General features: G+C 30.0%; 1 protein-coding gene and 1 non-coding gene across 2 annotated transcripts; one reads left to right on the forward strand and one right to left on the reverse strand.

Moving 5' to 3' along the window:
- The first annotated feature begins 12056 nt into the window (after nt 1-12056).
- LOC113853377 lies at nt 12057-12163 on the forward strand. The gene has a single exon (XR_003502549.1). It is a non-coding gene; the product is annotated as a small nucleolar RNA R71 (small nucleolar RNA).
- A 4020-nt stretch (nt 12164-16183) lies between these two features.
- LOC113852080 (MLO-like protein 6) lies at nt 16184-20654 on the reverse strand. The gene is made up of 14 exons (XM_027482336.1): nt 20535-20654; nt 20348-20405; nt 20092-20246; nt 19506-19622; nt 19217-19277; nt 18858-18946; nt 18673-18747; nt 18112-18200; nt 17972-18021; nt 17820-17860; nt 17555-17728; nt 17413-17448; nt 16821-16949; nt 16184-16453 (listed from the first exon to the last, which is right to left on the reverse strand). Exons 1-14 carry the CDS (start codon nt 20652-20654, stop codon nt 16184-16186), a joined length of 1464 nt encoding a protein of 487 aa, XP_027338137.1.

Here is a 20654-nt window from a genome sequence, read left to right on the forward strand (position 1 = left end):
CTCCTCTCCACTCCAACCCCTGCTTCATTAATATTCTTACTCTAATTTTCCTACCTGTGTTACTCTCCACTTTCATATATACCTTCACAATGTTACTGCAATTTAGTTTCAACCCTCTGCATATGGCTGTTAGTAAGTAGTCGCTTTTTTTTAGGTAGTCTTTTTATCTTTATAAAACATTATTCGTTTTAAGTCTTCTTAAAATATAAAACAAAAACTTTAGAAAATAAAAAAGATGAAAAATATTTTTTTTACAAAGTCCAAAATTAATAAAAGATCTTTAAAATTAAAATGATTGAAATATCTCACTTTGTATAATTTTGACAAGCAAGGTTTTGCTTAAAAAAAAAAACAAATTGTCATTTGATGGCCTAAACACAATATAAACATGTGATTAAGTCATATCTCGTATGGTTGGCCCGGTCAATATCCATACATCTCAATACTGTCATTTATGAATTGAGAGTTTCAACTAGAATGGGGAAAAAAGACTAGTGCCCAGAATTTGACTACCAAGTTAACATTTTCGGACTAAGAAAGATGTTAATTCACCATTATATAACAAATCCAATTCTTCAATTTTGAGAACGATATCATTTAATTAAATAATTCATATAATCACATGTCTTCATCATTTAAAGATACATTCTTATGAAATCTTTATATAAAAAAATTTATATTTGTTACTTTCAACATTAAATATTTATTAAAAAATTTCTCCTAGCTTTATCAATCAACGTCAGACATGGTGAGATATTATAAATTATTATTAAATATTATAAATAATTTTCAGAATTGAAAAGTCTTAAATATCGATGTTTACCTTTTTATTTTATTTTAAATATATTAAATAACTTAATCATAACTTTAAATATAAAAATTATGTTTACTAAACAACGAACAATTTTTATACTTTAGTTTATTTAATAATATATCATATTAAAAATTAAAACAGTAGTTTTTTTAATTATATTCTTAATTTTAATTTTTATTAAATATAATGTATTATAAACATATCGATATTATAAATTTATACAATCAACGAACTCTACTCACATTGCTATCAAATTTTTAAAGATGGAGATATTTTTAGCATCGACGTCCCTCGAGGCAACAAGGAGTCAAGGACGAAGGAGCACTGGCAAATGAGGCTTGTTGGATCCGGTACGATGGAATCCAAGTAAGCACACATAATTTTGTACGATTTAAATATTTTTATTAACGTGCACTTAAAAAATATATAATAAAATAATTTTATTAAAAGAAAATATTTAATTTTATTAATATATTCATTCTTTAATAAAAAAAAAATGGTATATATTTTGAAGCTGCCATTAAATAATAAGATATCAAACCCAAAAGGGTAGATAGCAACGAATCCAAGCAGTCTAAAGTAGATGCTAATTGTACCATGGAAAATGTGTTTTGGACTCAACACGTACGTCTTTAGCTATTTGTTTTGTTTTAGCTGCTTATAAAATGACAAAATAAAACAAAAAATATTAAATAAAAAAATGGAGCACGTGCCTTTTTCTCTGTACAAAACCTCTCCAAACTTTATTTTTCTCTCTAGTATCTCCCTTCTTTCTACCCATTTTAGAGTGAATAATTATTATGTGCCGAATTATCTTTTCCATAATGGAGCCTCCCAAGTGTGTGGTGTGTGTGCAATGAATGTGTAACTTTACACCGAGAAAAACCTTTTGACTATTGAACGAAGAAATGCTAGGTGCATAATGGATAGTCTAATTACTGTTGTTGATAAGGCCTTGCTAACTAGTTGATTAAATTTCTTGATGGGTAACCGTTATCTGCTTTTCCAATTAAGAAAATAATGGAAACAAATAAAACACCTCTTTCCAGTAAATTTAATGCATAATCTTTTCTATTCAATCACTTTCGCCTCGCCCAATGTAAAGTTAAAACCATGTACTCAACCTGGAGTATACTCAACAACTATAGTTGTATAAAAAAAATGTTCAAATGGACCACGCAATCTAAATTTTCTTTGTACGCAAAATTTGACTTTCCAGTTTCCACATCGTGGGTACCGTAAGCACTAAAATATATACCAATGGATGGCGCCCACAAATCATCTCGGACATACTCTCCACATTTTACGCACGTCATTTTATTGAAGGTTGATGGCGTATCCAGTGACGATTGTCTCCCAATATTTTTACCCCTTGAAATCGATGCTCATCAATAATAACTCAATCTCAATATTTTATCGCCAATAATGTTATTCCTATCACTGTACCACATTTTTACGTCCCTTTCATTTATAGCCACATTTTTCATAAATCAGTTGTCGATTTAACAAACAAAGAGACCCTTCGACTGATAATGTATCAGCCTCCAACCTCTCTCAATTTTTTTTGAAAAGTAGAGCATTAAATAGAGTTTTTCTATTTTATAGTTTGTTCCTTACATTTTTTAAAATTAAAAATTGTATAAAAATAATTTATGAATTACATTCTTCTTTATTGTAATATTTTTATTAATTTTGTTTTAAATTTTAAATATAACACTTGTCACTTAAATTTATCTTATTATTATGTACATACTTTTAGATTTTCTGTAAATATTTATGTTTATATTTATAAAAAAAACTATTTTATATAATTTTTTATAAATATCTATACTCATATACAACTTATAATACTAAATTTTTAAAATTATTTTAATTTTACCAAGCTTTTGTCAATAGCATCTAGATTTAGGAAATGAAAGAAAAGAGAGGCGTCACTTCAAAATGATACAAATACAAGGATTTTACAAGACTAAATTTAACTAATCTATCAACATATTGGTTAATCTTTCTACACACATGTATAATTTTAATGAATTTAATATATTTTAACAAATCTCTAATCTCCTTAAACATCTCAAAAAAAAAAAATGGTAATGAGATTGGATATTCAAAATTAACAAGACAGTCTCCTTGCAATTACTCTCAATCTGAAAATATTGATTTCTGTCACGACCCTTTTTATAAAGGATAAATGACATTCAGAATTACTACTTCCAATTTGACTTCATTTATGAGATAATATAGTTATGTTATAATTAATATAATTTTTAAAAGAAAATTTAACTTTAACATCTAAATCAACAGAATAATAAAGTCCCAAAGACACTTTTACATAATACAAAGATGATATAAGTATATATACACAATTACAACAATTACTCCGAATAGAGCCTAAAACACAAGGTCCTTACATAATAATTACATAAAAATATTATATCTAAAGCCAAGTGGCTTAAGTTCATACTAAAACCTAGACTATTAATAACTAAACTACATATTTCAAAGTCTTCAGCCTAGATTACTTCTCAACCGGACTCTCCTGCATGGAAAATGGACATTCCACCTATCACTCCTGCTCACGTATCATCATACGATCATCGCCGCGCACACACACAACAACACAAACAAATGCAAGGATGAACTTATATAAATAAGAATCATAACTATAGAGTATAAAAGTATTAAAATCATTTATACAATTCTCATAATTCACAGCAATCTTCACAACAATTTCAGTCAATTGATGTAGCATGTCCAGCCCATTTTTAGCCCAACTAATACAAATGCAGCAATTCAATTCCAATTGGTTTCACAACCTAAGTAATCCAGAAGAACTATTCCAGTCAATGAGCGATCCATCCCGGTATCTGGATCCAGATAAACACAACTTAATGTTCTAGGCAGCTCTAGGATTATAAAGATAAATGTGATGCAGCACAGCTAAATCAACATATTACAGCACAACAAATTTTATTCTCAGCCTCAGCAATATAGTAATGAATACATTTTCATCTAGCCTCAATAACACAACCATACATATATTCACAGCAAAACCAAGTATTTCGCATTATTAATTAAACATTCCAGTACATAATACATAATGAAACTAAGCTGCTTAAAACATTATTTAAATATTTTTCATGTATTTTAATATCCTCGACATATATAACATAACATTGCAGCACTTCATGTTCTACCACAACTTTCTAAACAATTATCATATAGCACATAAATACATTCAACCATACATACTTTGGATTTTACCCTAAAGCTTGTTCATACAACAATTGATTCTCAGCTAATACGAGATTATCTATTGTATGAACTAAATTAGATTAGTTAAACTCCCTTTACCTGGAATGAGTTCCTAGATCTTGCTCCTAGTGAGTCCTGATGAGTCTATAACTCATCTAGAAAATTAGAGATTTTTGGCATATTTCATTGGATTTAAATCATAAGTTAATGCAATTAATTAAAAAATTCAATAGAATGTTGCAAGTACTGAAAAATTTGTATAGATCATTCATATTCTGATGTTGACAATTAAATTTTTGAAGGAAATTAGACAAAAAGTGGCAACTAGGCTAAAGGACAAAAGTTAAGTGCTGCAAGACACACTTTGTGGGAACATAAACTTTTATTTGTGGGGACACAATGCTGACAGAGCCTATAAAAGCAGAAAAATTCTGAAAAGACGACATCTTTTATCTTTTCTTTTTTAGAATATTTTAAAGCATGATTTTCTAGGTTTTTATACAATTTTACGTAGAATAGGGTAACTAGGACAATTTCCTTACATCTTGGTAGCAGGATTCTCATGAGAACTTAGATTTCCTTTCCATTTTCTTTGATTTTTGTAATAGAATAGTAACTTTTTCATTTTCCATTTTCTGTAAGTTTATCTGCTGAACATGACTCTGATCTTTTCAATATATTTTAGTTTGTTTCTTTTCATTTTCATTATGTCTTGTTAAATCTCTTGGGTTGAGTAAAGATGAACCTATACCTTTACACATTGTAATGAACTAAGTATTGTATGTGACTCAAGATAGAAGCTTTAATCTAACTTTTTAATTTTAAACTTAATGTCTCACTGTTCTACGTGAATGGCGTTGATGAAAAGAAGTTCATTGTTGGAAAGTTGTGAACTTTCTTGGATTGGGGTTAAAATGCTTATTATGAATTATCTAGAAATAGAAATTTATGATAATGTGGTCATATGGGTCTTATCCTTAATGCTGAACGTTTTTTGTTTACCTAAGGGATTAAAAGATTAAAAGTCGTTTTAGAACTAATTACCAAGGGATTGGAGTTGGATAATTTAGACAACCTGACCATTAGATTGACTATATTTTGAGTTACAAGTATATTTTAAGCAAGGAGAAAAGGATAAAAGATTACAAACTCAACCTGTCTTTTAATTGTGTTTAAACCCACTTCCAGTAAATTAGAAATTTACATTATGCAATTATTTTAATTATTGTTCCACTTTTAGTCTCACAATTCTGTTTAATATTTTGCCACTTTCAATTCTATTTTTAACAATTCTGCACTTAGTAATTTTACATTCTGTTCATACTCTGTTTTTGGTAACCCAACTAGTGCTATTCTTGTGGGTTGGTACTTAGCATTAATCCCTGTGAACGATAAGCTTTTGTTACTTCAACGATTTGGTGCACTTGCCAAAAAGTTTATCAAATTTCTAGCGCCATTGTCGGGGCATCTTGAAATAATTCTCATGTGCAATACTCCTGAACCTTGAATCATGATCAGGTATAGGCCTTGAGGAAGATCCAGCAAATCTGCCTCTCTTGGATCTTGGAGTTCTTCTTGGTGTACTTGTCATTTTTCAACTGAAATCATAAATTAAACAATAAAAGAATGAGTTTCAACACTTGTCAATATTGGAAAAAATATCGTAGCAATTATAGTATTCTTTCCAGCTTAAAACACAGAAGATATGTTGTCCTAAGACTGTGTGTATTATTAACAAGTCATAGTTCTAGTGCAATTCATCAATATTCAACAATGTGCAAGTGCAGAATGAATTTGCATGTTCAGCTCAACTCTTAATTATCATGTACAGTGTGATAAATGCATAATAGTATGATCAACATGTGTAGAATCAAAATTTAATAGTAGAAATGTGAAATTCAGAAAATTAGTATTCTAGAATAATATGATCAAGCCAATTCAGTACCAAAAATCACATTAGTACTCATGGAATTCTCTCTAAAAATCCTTTCTACATAATTAATTGTTCAAAAATTGTTTCAGAACTATGCAAGACATATTTCAAGTAATTTACATAATCAAAATGCATGAATTTCGCAATAATATTCTTAAATATCAATTCTTATGTAAAAGCATACAATACAACAACATGTTTATACGAACAACCTTAATACAATGTCAAATCTCAATAAAAAATGATAATTTCAGCATGGAATCAACCCTATCAATCTTCAATTACACATTCGAACCAACAATTTCACAGAAATTGCCCCTAGTTTCTAGTTCTCAAATTTTTTCAACTTCATACATTTAAGAACCCTAATTTGAAAATTCAAATTTGGAAAAAGAATTACCTGGAATTGAAGTGCAACAAAGATGTAATCTTACTCGCAGATGATGAAATAACAGATAATCAATAGAAATGTGGTCAGAAACAAGCAAGAAAATCAAGTTAGAAAGCTAGGGTTTTGAGATTGGGTTTAAGGGGATGTGTGGTTACTTTGAGGATTTTAAATAACTACGCAGACTAAGTAAGCACGTTAAATAGAGAAAGTGAAAACACTAAAAAATTTTAAAGAAATGTAAGGTATACGTAATCACTTTATGTAATTCAAGTGAACACTTAAAATATCATTAAAATGAAGCATGCATTGCACATGACCACTTTATGTGTTGAAAGTTGGTACTTGAAAGAGTTTAACCTTTGTGCGTAGCTACTCTAAGTAGCTAGAGTATCAACGTGGAGACTTTATCAGTTGCATGTAGCAACTTTAGTCATCCAGAATATAACGCGCAGTTGCGCGTAGTAACTTTAAGAAGTTAAAGTAGCAATGTGTAAGTCTCTTCTTCATATTTCTCTTATTTACCTTGCGCGTAGTTACTTTATGTAATGAGAGTATTAACGAGCAGTTGCGCGTACCAACTTTCACTACCAAGAGTAATAAGCCTAGTGTAGAACATTTGTGCGTTAACACTCTATGTAGTGAGAGTGTTAACGCGTAAGTCTTGGACTTGAATTTCAAGGGAATTAGCTTCTGTATAAGCACTTTATATGCATAAAGTGTCAACTTCAAGTGAGAAGGCACAGTTCTGAGTAATTAGGTATTCACTTTAATTACTTAAAGTGTTAACTTGAATGATTAACTCAGAAAAATAGCTTTTATGTCCAACTTCTCTTCTCTAAAGTGATTACTCAATTCATTAACATCCTTTAAAATATAACTTTATCACTTTGTTCTATTGCTTCATGCTTGAATCAAGACCTATAAACTCAAAATTCAGAATACAGTTCATCATTATTGTGAGAAATCAAAATTAACCACTACATCAAAATTTAAAAATTCAAAAAATGCAGAGTTCTAAAATTCAAACTAACTAAAATTAAAAATTACTGAACTGAATTATAATAAAAGTAAAGGGTTAGAAATGTGAGTTGCCTCTCACAAACGCCCTTTTAATGTCACTAGCTTGACGCCTCATGTTTCTCATTCAGGAGAAACCAATCTAATACAAGATATGTCCTTAGTAAATGTCTCTCTATGATAAACTTTTAACCTTTGACCATTGACCCTGAACTCTCTTCCTATCTTTTAATCCTCAGTTAAGATTGCATCGAAGAGAGATACTTCCATGATCAGAAAAGGTTCATACCATTTTGATCTAAGCTTTCCCGAAAATAATTTCAACCTTGAATTGAATAATAGAACTTCCAAGTCTGAGCTCTATTTCATAATGAATTTATCATGGATTTTCTTGGTTCCCTCTTTATAATAGCTTGGCATTTTCGTAAGCATGTTGCCTGAATTCCTCCAACTCATGCAGCTGTAGCAGTCTTTTCTCTCCAGCACTGACTAAGTCAAAATTAGCTATTTAGTGGCCCAATAAGCTTTATGTCCTAACTCAACAGGTAAATGGCATGCCTTTCCAAAGACTAATTGGTATGGTGATATGCCAATTGGAGTCTTAAAAGTAGTTATGTATGCCTATAGAGAGTCATCCAATTTTTTTGACCAGTCCTTTCTTGAATTATTCACTACTATTTCTAGAATTTGCTTAATTTCTCTGTTTGACACTTCCACTTGTCCACTTGTCTATGGATGCTAGGGAGTATCCACCCTATGTTTCACTCTATACTTTGCAAGAACTGATTCAAGGTGTTTGTTATAAAAATAGGCATCTCCATTACTTATTGAAAATTTGAGTACTCTAAATCTAGCAAAGATGTTTCTTCTAATAAAGGAGATTACCACCTTGGCTTTATTGGTCCTTGTTGGAATTGCTTCTATCCACTTGAAAACGTAATCAACTACCACAAGAATATATTCGTGAGAGAAAAACGTAGGAAAAGGTCTTATGAAGTCAATCCCCTATACATTAAACAATTCTACTTCCAAAATATTTGTTAATGGCAGTTTATGCTTCCTAGAAATGTTGCCTATCCTTTGGCATTTGTCACAACTTTCAACATAAATCCTACTTACAAGACTTTTGCAGCAGTCCTTAAACTTCCATAGTGGCTTCCATATTCTGAATTATGACAATGCCGCAATATTTCAGCTTGTTCATTTTGTGAGATACACCTTTTAAATAGACCATTTATCCCAATTTTGAATAAATAAGAGTCTTCCCAAACATAGAATTTGTTATGTAGAAATTTCTTTCGTTGCTGCCAAGTGAACCTTTTTGGAAGGAGTTGAGTGGCCTTAAAGTTTGCTATATCAGCAAACCAAGGCAGATCTTCTACAAATAAGAGTTTTTCGTCTAAAAATTCCTCATTGATATCCAAGGAATTAGAAGTGAGGTTGTCTAATAGAAGTCCAAACAAATGGTCAACTACCTCATTTTTCTTTCCTTTTTTATCTTTAATCTCTAACTCAAACTCCTGCAGTAGCAAAATCCATCTCAATAATCTTGACTTGACATCCTACTTAGACAACAAATATTTGAGGGTAGAATGATCAATATAGACTATAACTTTTGATCCTATCAAATATGATCTAAATTTATCAAAAGTAAACACAATAACAAGAAGTTCTTTCTCAATAGTTGTGTAATTTACTTTTGCAGAATTTAGAACTTTGCTGAAATAATATATTACATGTAGTTTTCTATCCTTTCTCTATCCTAAAACAACACCTACTATATTATCACTTGCATCACACATTAATTCAAGAGGTAAATTCTAATTAGGTTTTGCAAAAATAGGGGCAGAAATAAGCTTCTCCTTCAAAACAAAAAATGCATGCAAACAAGAGTTATCAAATTCAAAGGCAACATCCTTCACAAGTAAATTATTAAGAGGTTTTGTAATTTTTGAAAAATCTTTGATAAACCTTCTATAAAAACCCGCATGGCCTAAAAAATTCCTAACTCCTTTCACATTAATTAGTGGAAGTAGTTTACTAATAACTTCAATTTTTACTTGGTCCACCTCCATTCCTTTTTCAGAAATTCTATGGCCAAGGACAATTCTTTCTTAAACCATGAAATTGCACTTTTCTCAATTTAAAACAAGATTAGTGTCTTGACACCTCTACAACACAATAGACAAATTAGCTAAACAATCATCAAAAGAGTTATTAAAAATAGAAAAATTATCCATAAATACTTTAATAATTTTCTCTACTAAATCTAAAAAAATGGACAGCATATACCTTTGAAAAGTAGTGGGAGCATTGCACAATCCGAATGACATTCTTCTATAAAAAAAAATTCAAATGGAAATGTAAATGCAGTTTTCTCTTGATCCATAGGATCCACCATTGTTTGATTGTAGTCGGAATATCCATCAAGGAAACAATAAAATGCATGACTAGCTAACCTCTCTAACATTTGAACAACAAATAATAGTGGAAAATGATCCTTTCTGGTTGAATCATTTAATTTTCTATAATCAGTGCATATGCGTAAGCTCATAACTGTCCTTGTAGGGATTAATTCATTCTTTTCATTAGGCATAATGGTCATCCCTCCTTTCTTTGAGACAACTTAGACTAGACTAACCCATTGACTGTCCGAAATTGGATAAATAATTTTTGCATCCAGCAACTTCATCACTTCTTTCCTCATCACCTTTTTCATAGCTGGATTTAATCTTCTTTATAGTTGTACCACTGATTTATAATTTTCTTCAAACAGAATTATGTGCTTACAAAAGGCTAGATTTATGATCTTCAAATCTGAAATATGCTAGCCAATTGCGGACTTATGAGCTCTAAGAATTCTCAACAACTTTTCTTCCTCCTCTCCGTTAAGATTATTTCTAATAATCGCTGAATTTTCATGTTTTTGGTCTAATAAAGAGTATGTCAAGTAAAAAGGCAATTGTTTCAGGTCAAGTTTCTTAGCCTCGTCCTCTTTTGCTTCATTTTTCAATTATTCCTTTGCTGGATTTTCTATAGAAGGGAAAATTGGTAAGGTATCTAGCCGTTGCGCATATTCTATCAAATGTTCTCCTTTTTTTACAGCAACTTGTGAATTCCCTGCAACTATAGTTTCCCTTAATAATGAAATTTCATTAGCATCATCAATAAAATGAGGGAAAGTAATAGAATCTAGAATATCACCCCTTATGCAAGTGGTATCATCATTAGGATGCTTGAGTACCTCAAATACATTAAAAATAACCTTTTCATCTTGCACTCTTAACATAAGCTCTCATTTTTGGAGATCAATTAAAGCTCTCCCGGTGGATATGAAAGGTCTGTCCAAAATCAAAGAAATATCGACATCCACATCCACTTCCTTTGCAATACAACACTGTATTCTTCAGTCAAAGGGATTGTTTTATCATTCTCAAGTTTTCTCTTTTTAGATAACAACTCCTTAATAAATTTAGCATAAGAGGGCATTTGTTCAAGAGCTTTAGCAAAAGGAATATTTATTTTCTTGAAGACATTTAGAAACTTCTCAAACTGTTATTCTTTTCTCAAATTAGGCACTCTTTAAGGATAAGGAAGTCTCTTGTATCTTTCTTTATCAATAGGCTGGTTTGTTTTTTCAAGTATTTGTTTCTTTGTCCTTCTTACAGCCTTTGGAGAATTTTTTTTTCTTTTTCTGAATTTTCTCTCTTTAGCAGAATGAATTTTCTTTCATCCAAACCAGATTTCAATTTCTCCTCTACATCAAAATTATTTGCTCTTTTTTTCAACAGGTTTGGGACTCCTCACCACAGCTCCACTCCTAATCATTACAGTTTGACATTGCTCTTTAGGATTGACAACTATATTGCTAGGAAATCTTCTTTCATCTCTGCTAGACAGTTGCTCAGCTAGCTGTCTTATTTGAGTTTTAAGTTTTTTTATGGAAGACTCTTTATTTTTGAAGTTTGTTTGGGTTACCTTCATGAATTGCAACATAATCTCCTCCATTTCACTCAACTTTTCAGTCATAGATTTGAAAATTTTTTTATTACTTTGAAGTTGCATGGCTGGATTCCCTTAAAAATATGGTTATTGTGCTGCTGGACCTGCACTAGAAAAAGTAATAGCAAAATTAGAATTCTTTATAGGAGAATTTTGAGAGTTTCAATTAAAGTACTGTTGATTTCTATTATTAGGATACTAGAAACCAGGTGGGAATGAAGGTTGTTATCTCTGAAAAATTTTCATATAGTTGATTTGCTCTTGTGGTTCAGTTGTAGGTGAATCACATGTACCATTAGTATGGTTTCCTCCACAAAAATAAAAAATAAGTTGAATATTCCAAATTAGTGTAGCTTGCAGATTGTTGATTTGCTGAGTTAGTGCAGCAATTTGCTTTGAAAATATTTGATTTTGCAGCTAGTTCTGCACAAAAAAAGTCTCAAGAATTTTAGCTTCACATCCATTGTTCCTTGTAAAATATCTTGCATTAAAATTTTGATACATGGATGAGGCCATCATTTCAATGATTCTATGAGCTTCCTCTAGAGATTTGGTATTTAAAGATCCTCTCGCAACTGCATCAACCGGTTTTAGTGGCTGGACTCCTTTCATTATAGAAAGTTTCCAGCTACATCCATTCTAATATGCAATGGTGTGGACACTTCCTTAAGAGCTCTTTATATCTCTCTCACATCTCATATAATGATTCCTCTTCTTGCTGCGCAAATGATGTGATCTCTCCTCTTAATTTGGCAGCTTTAGATGGAGAAAAATACTTGATAAGGAATTTGTTGACAAGGTCTGCCCATGTGGTTATGCTTCCTTGTGGTTGAGCTTACAGCCAACATTTAACTTTGTCTCTCAAAGAAAATGGAAACAATATCAATTGAACTGTATCTTCGCTGACTCCATTCATCCTAATTGTGTCACAATGTTGCAAAAAGTTAGAAATGTGTAAGTAAGGGTCATCTAAAATTGAAACAGAAAATTGATCTTGCTAAACTAAGTGAAGTAAATCTGGTTTTATTTCAAAATGGTTGGCCTGAATTGTTGGTTTGACTATAGAAGAGTTGTAGCCCTACATGGTAGGCAGGCACTACATAATCCCCTAAAGTTCTCAGCCTGTTCTATTCAGTCATTATCTTCTTTTGCGGTGTTAGTGGTGTAGGAGAAGGAATTTGAAGTTCTTCAAATTTAAGAGTAGAAGGTGTAAATTCTAATTCTTGCTCCTTACTTGCTAAATTTTTTGCTCTTACTTCGTTTCTCAGTCTTCTTAATGTTCTATCTATATCTGAATCAAACACAAGAAAACTAAACATAAGCAAAAACACTTGAAAATGATCAGAACACAGGACAGAATAATGTAAAAATTTCACTACAAAATATTCTAAGAGAAATCAAGAGAGTAGACTAGCATGTAAACATCTATTCCAAACACAAAATGCAATATTACAAAGTTTTATATAAAACTGAATAGCAAAATTGTACAGAAAACTATCAAAAATTAATACGAATTCCAACTTTATAAAATAAATTAAAGGAAAATAGAAAACAAATAGCTCAATTTAATTGTCTCCTTACTACTAATGATATTGAAAATACTAAGATCCTCGAAAACGACGCCAAAAACTTGTTACTTTCCAGATACAGCAATATATTCATGTACTTACTAACTAGCAAGTGTACTAGGTAGTTGTAACAAGTAAAAAAAATTTGAAATTTAATATAAGTCACAAGTATCGTCCACAAGGACCATGTTTTCAATTACCACTTCACAAGTTGACAATTAGTTGAGCCAAACAATTCATTAGAATTTGCTATATGTAAAAGTAAAACATAACAACAATAAGAAACAATGAAAATGCTGTAAAATAGAGTTACGAAATTTTTTGTTGAAATGAGATATGAATAGATGAGAGTTAAGAATTTATTTCACCAAAATATCAGTATTAACTCAATTATGCCTCTAAACATTCAAGCATTTGATTGATTGGCAATCAGTTTTGCATATCATTAGTCAAAGGTTAATTCGGTTAATTCCTTAACTCATTGACCCTAACATTCAACTAAATCATCATAATTCCTTAGGCAAAATTTAATTCAATGTTGCATTACTAATTAGAACCTTAAGATTGCAAAATTAAGATCACTTATTCCTAAGAAATCAATAATTTTGGTAATCAATTCAAATCTGATAAACAAATCTAATTTCCATTAGTAAAGGCTCCTCCTTTATTAATCAATTGAACTACCATTCAAAGATTTACTTTAGTAACAGAATTAACTATTCAATCCAATCAAACACTCAAAGTTCATAATCAAAAATCAAATCAATACATCCATTTCAGATCCATAAATCCCTAACAAAGAAGTTTAGAACAACATTACAAAGAGAGAAGGAAAAGCAAGAGAAGAAGCAGAATAACATCTTCTAAAACCCAATATTCACCTTGATTCCTCTAGAAATAAAGCTTGAAAGTCGCTCCCAATCCCTCTCTCTAACTCTCCTTGGAAGTTAAAATAATTGAATATGAAAAAATGACAAAAGATTCCAAATCTAAACTCTTAACTACTATTTAGATTTTTTTTCCTGCCTCTTTCCACGTTGACACTTTAATTACTGAGAGTAATAATATAGAAGACCTTTCAGAAGCTTCTAGGACTGAAGTAGGAATGTCAAACATCCAGAGTTGACACTTAAAAGCGGTTTCCAAAATTTCATTATTTTGCGTAAACACTTTAGGTAGTAAGAGTGGCCACGCACAAGTGTTTTGTGTGAATCTGTGTTGCGCGTAGCTACTTTCAGTAGCAAGAGTAGTTATGCGCAACTACGCGTAGCTACTTTCAGTAGTAAGAGTGATTACACACAATCTTTCTGGGCAAATTAGTCTTGGGCATGGCTACTCTTGCTAGGTAGAGTGTTTACACGCAAGACCTTTATGAATTCTATTGCTAGAATGATAACTTTTAACACTTAGAGTTGTTACGTAATTGATCTTCATTGATTTTTTTTCTTCAAAGTATTAACTCTATGCACTCAAAGTTGCTACGCCCAACATATAATACTTGATTCTTGATCTTTTAAGTTCAATTCTTATACTTTCTTCACTTCAATCTTCAACTTAAAAGTCTCCAGGTCAAGCTTCTGTACAAAATTAAGTCTTTTGAAGCAGAATTATTCAGAATTAGAATAAAATCTAAAATTCTAATATATTTACACAATTATGAATATCAATATAATTTTTATGATATTTTTAAGTTTATTTAATATTTAACTACTTATTTACTAATAAAAACTAGGCTAAAAATATAGTAAAATGTAGATTTATCAATCCACCTCCTCCATATAACAATTGTCTACCTGAGTTCACTCCATGCATTGCTTGATTGAAGGGGATCTAAGGAAAAAATCCTTTGAACAACCACTAAGAGGCCACCCAACCCGCAGTGGTGTTTGAGAAGATCACAAAAGAAAGGTTAAAAACAACCCTAATAGATATTAGCATTGCTTTTTCTCTCACTACGAACAAGAAAAAGGTTCTTCAAAAAACCTTAAAGGCACTTTCTATTACTAAAAAATTTAAAATATGCACTTTCAAGTTATAAATTGAGATATTTTATTTGTTTATTTTGTTACAAAGATATAATCTAATTATAATTGTCAAAAAGCATTTTTTTTTGTATATTTAGAATTATGTGCTAATAAAAAATCAAAAAAATTATGGTGAACGATATAAGAAATAGAAGATTTGCAAAGATAACATTTCATTATATATAAAATTAATAATGATTTCAGTGTGATGTACAGATATTTTTATTTTTATTTGTTAATATAAAATAATAAATAAAGTATAAATTGTTAATTTAAATTTAAAATAAGCTAAAAAAATAATATTTACATTGTAATATGGTATAAATTTTTTTTAAAGATTACTAACTAATAATCATTTCTCAATAAATTTTAAATATTAACACATGACATTAAAAATCATAATAAATACTAATTTACATAAAGAATGAGAAAAAAAAATATAAGTGAATCGAATGTAAAATATATCAGTATAAAAATTATTTTTAACTTCAATTAAAAAATAATATTTAGTATTGATTAAAGAATCAATGCATATACAATCAATATAAAAAGTTAATTTTTTTTTTACCTCAATTATTATTATTAATATAAAAATAACTGATATAAAAATATTATTTTTACAATTAATTTATTAGAAAGTGTTCTTTTAGTTAATGTTTGTTAAAGATGTCAAATTATTTTAATAACTTAGCAAATAATTTTTTAAAAATATTAATTTTATTAATATTATTAATAACATTAATAATTTTAATATTTATTAACAATATTAAAGTTTGTCATCAATGTTTATCAAAATTTATTAAAAATTTAATTTTTATTAAGTCTATAAAAAAAAATACAAATGAGTTAATAAAAAATAAAATAAAATCATTAACAAATTTAGTAAAAAATTATATTTGTTAATGGCATATCAACCACGCTAACAATAGTTAAAAATATAAGTAAGAGTTTATATTTATCAATGTAACTAAAATACTTAAAAAAAACTTAAAAATATAAATAAAAGTGTGACATAATTATTTAACATCCAATTTAAAAAAATTATTTACAACTATAAACTTAAAAAAAATATAATTTTTAAGATAAAACTTTAATCTATATAAATTATATATTTATTTTATATAACTTTTTGAATTTCTAAGAATATGTTGATAGCTTATATCTCTAAGAATCTAAGGATCATGAGTGGAAAGGTTTTCCTCTGTTTTGCGTGTCAAATCCGTGAAATGAACCTAGCTTTGGTTCTTGATTCTCGGATTCTTGTTCACTCGCTTTGTTTTCATCCACAGTGTCAACAGCCATGTGCCCGAAAGAAGGTGAAGAGTCAATTGAAATATCCAGCGACAAATTTGAATGCCTTGTCATATTCCTCTTGGCCTTCTCACGCCAAATTTGAATGCCTCTAATCACATTCTCTGTAAACACAACTTTGCTCATGGAAGTACCCATCTGTTACAAATTGCATTTTATATAACAAAATGTCAGAAGAAATTATCAGGGGATAATTAAGGGTATAATTAAAAAACTTAAAAATAATTTGTCATTAATCACTTTTAACTTATTTCAAAAAAACTTTTTGGTATAACTTTATAAAATAAATTGTTAACTTATCTAAATACATTTTATCGTTAAATTTATCAAGTAAGTTATTATTTTAAAAGAATTTATTAGTGTTTAATAAATAATTATTTAAACGCATTCAAAGTGAAAACAACGTAAAGAACTTTTTTATCAAATGAACAAATGTCGTAATGACAAAATTTCTAAGAAACAGATAATGTATGCCAGAGTTGTTAGTTTTGGTTTGTACGTGTACCTGAGTAACCAAAGCATAAAGAGGTAGTGTTACATAGGCACAAAGGATTTGTACTGAAACACCCATAGCTACCCTTATGATTATATTCTCAGTTTCTTGATGAAAGCATGATCTGATGCCAAATCGTATCTGTAATTCAAAGAAAACAACGCATGTTATATTTGTTTCTAAAAGAAATTCTACTAACATACTCTAACATGTTCTTTCTTATGTTTATACGTTCAGTTGAAAAAAAAATCCTTGCAAAATTAAATAATTTTAGTCCATGTTTAACACAACTTAACATAATCCTTCAGTACTCGTGTTATTTTCTTTTAATTTAAGATTTTGATTTGTTAATATTCTGATCTCTTACTCAGTTGCTATCTTCTCTTTTTTGAAAAAGAAAATTGAAGTAACGTTATCATATACAGCTAAAAGGTGATTGTTAAATAAATAAAGTAGCAAGGACTAATTATTTACCCAAGAATCAATACTCAATACCAATTTTCACTTAATGTGGAATATATATATATATATATATATATATATATATATATATATATATATATAATATTGTTATTGTTCCAAGCCAAGAAAATGAGAAACTTACCCAAGTCCAGGTGAAAAATGCCAGCTGAAAAGAATTCTGCATGATGCAAAACACTTCTTAGTTTAAATATATTTTTCCAAGAATCAGAATTGTAAGGTATCAAGTTAGTTTTGAAGGTTTGCATAATCGATTAATGAACAACCTGAAACAATATGAAGCTAATGAGATGGAGAAGCAGCTTGGGCCATCCAAACCAGAAAAAGTGGTCACTGGGCCTCACAAGCAAAGTTCCTCTTACCACATGGGACTTGTCATGACTATCTAAGCACATATCTGTTATTATGCTCTGTAGCTTTGTTCCCACCAATAAAAACACCTACACACCATAAAAACAAATAATGTCACCTTTTTATATCCAAGGTATGGCAAAAGTACAAAAAAGGGCTACAGTACTAGGCTTTTCTTACCATTAGCGGAATAAAGGGCAGCCAGAAATGGCTGGAGAATGCTGCAGAGGAGGTAAAAAGAGATAGAAATAAAATATTATTTGTTGATAGTTATAGAGCATATTTGTATCACGGGATCTTCTTTTATCATAATTATATAGTGTAATGCTTACCATTTGCATTGAAAAATATGTAAAGTACTGAGAAGATCCAAATCCACCAGCTGTAACAATATGCTCACAAAATATAATTATATTTCTGACAAGTTTTAGAATTAGAAAAAGACATCCAACAGTTGAATTCATAGGGGTACCTTATTCCCACGATCACTTCAAAATCTTTTTCCAAAGCTCGTTTTATATATTTTGGGAAGTCAAAGTTACTTCCTTCTGCAAAATGGGCCTAGGATAATAGTACAGCCCACATTGAACAATTAGATATTAGTACATGCATTTAATATTGATCTTGTTAAAAAATAGTGAGTCTCACCTTTAAGTTCAGAAGGTGTGTAAGATTAATAAATAGTGTAACAAAGTTTTCTTTTGTTGTCATAGAAATACATTTCATTACTTTTTAGATTTTGTCTCATTGAAAACTTAAAATTGAAAAAGCATGATTAAGTATAAAGAAGACTTAATTCCTCGTTATTGAATATTTAACTTCTCATTCGTAAGAATTAGTTATTCATGGTATAGTATACAATGTATACAATAAATAAGTAATTTTACTACTAATATCTTAAATTTATATAAAAAATTCAATATAATTTTGTTGTAACACCCATGACAAAAACAAAATAGTTCAATACAGCCCAAAACTTGTATAATGAATATTTTGAACATTAAAAAAAGTTATAATAAAAATTTTGCATTACCGTGATGAATCCATGTCTAAGAGTGAAGTAATCAACCTTGGAGACAGATTTATAACATTGTCTAACAAAACAGACCTGGACAAATTAAAAGGGTAAAGATAAAAAAGAAAAAACTAAATAATGACAGTGGAAGATAGATTAATTACCAGCTAAACAAGTTTTGTCACTCCAATAATTGAACTTACAGGCCAATACAGTACTGGATTATTACTCCAATAATTAAGATGCCGCTTCCCAAATGATGTCTGATGAGTGAGCTGAAACCTCCGTGGATCTACATTTTCAAAATTTAAAGTTTTATACACATATTTTTTATTGATGATTAATATAAATATTTATTATTTAAAATTTTCAAAGACATCTATGTATTGTTACTTTTCAAAAGAAGGATATTCACGCTCTGTACAAATATTACATTCATGAAGATTGAGACGTTGTTATATTATATCATGTATTATGTCATGATTATAGATTTTTTTGGACAAGTCATAGCCAATGGGGCCCTACACGAAACTCTTCAGCAAATATGGGAAGACTTCTATACCATATGAAAATTGATAGTCCAATGTTCTTGTTTCTGTTTCCCATTTCTCCCACCGCCTCATCTGCGTGTGGAAAAAGATATTCACATGTCACAAGCAATGGTAAATTTGCCAAACACAAGTCCAACTTCCCTTTACGAGCTAGGAATTTAATCGCAGATAGTAAGATGTCACTTTTATATTAAATATTTTGCCTTGTATTCCTAGCTCAAGTTAAACCCTCAACTTGGTGTAGAAGTGAATTTGAAAGGAGGAAAAATGATAAGTGGGCTTGAGAGAAAGATTAATCACCTTGGCCATTCCAAGACTAAAGGTGAGGATGCAGGAAATAACATGATACAAAGCCAAATAAAAGATGAAGTATTGCAGCTCTCGGACACCATTCCTGGACAACAATGATAATTTCCCCTGTGGACACATGCAGCACCCAAAGATTGATAGCATGTTTGGTTAAAAAATAAAGGAAAGAAAAATAATCGACTCTTTTTTTAAAATTTAACCTAGAAAGCTAATAAGAATAAGTTATTTCTGTAAAATAAACTAAATCAAACATGCAAGTATAAAAGCAAAATTTTGATATTTACAAAAAGTCTCAAACCCCTTTTGCTTTTTCTTCCAAATCATGCTTATACGATGCATATATGCATGTACATGCATGTTCTAAGCCATTCTCATAAGGTTCCATTCCAACCTCCTACTCCAAAACTAAGAGCATATTTGTTTTCTGTTCAAATACATGTGAATTCGCGTTTATTTTAGTACTACTAAATATATCTTCTGCATTAAATCTATGTTTATAAGTTTTCCAACGTGTTTCCAAATACAAAACATTGAAGATACACAGGCACACGGCACACATGCATTTACTTTTTAGTACCTTGTCTGCACATTTTGTTTCTTCTTCAGCAATGTCAAAAGTCATGCTTGCGCAGGGAAGAAGAGTTTCACCAACACTCTTTGGAATACAAATATTTGCAATTTGTTTTTCGCTTACAGTTAGCAACAAAGATGTGAAACCCAGGAGCACCAATTCTACACGAATTAAAATAGGCAAATTATCACTTCGTTTATCTTAAACATAAGAGGAAAAGAAAAATTATCAATACCAACTCATTTCTCTCTAAAATGCTAACCTGATTTGATCTTTTCAAGAGCCTCAATCAGGGACTTCCTCCTTTTCCGCTTGAAATACTGAAGAAAATGAAAGAATTATACTATGCCCTTTATTATTACTTAGCATAAGTGAAGAAAGAAGCACGAATAATGCATGATCCGTGTGTGGGTTTGAGTTCCGCGAGTATCAATTAATATTATATATACCTTGCCCAAAAGATGGAGCAAATGCTCAATAAGAATGGAGATTACTGTCAATATGAAGCAAACTGTTGCCACAGCCCATGTTGGTGTGCTTTCTAAAGTTGCTTCTGAATCATTGGCCAT

Source organism: Abrus precatorius, unplaced genomic scaffold (assembly GCF_003935025.1).
Source record: "Abrus precatorius isolate BTA unplaced genomic scaffold, Abrus_2018 Scaffold10, whole genome shotgun sequence".
Taxonomy (NCBI): Eukaryota; Viridiplantae; Streptophyta; class Magnoliopsida; order Fabales; family Fabaceae; genus Abrus; species Abrus precatorius.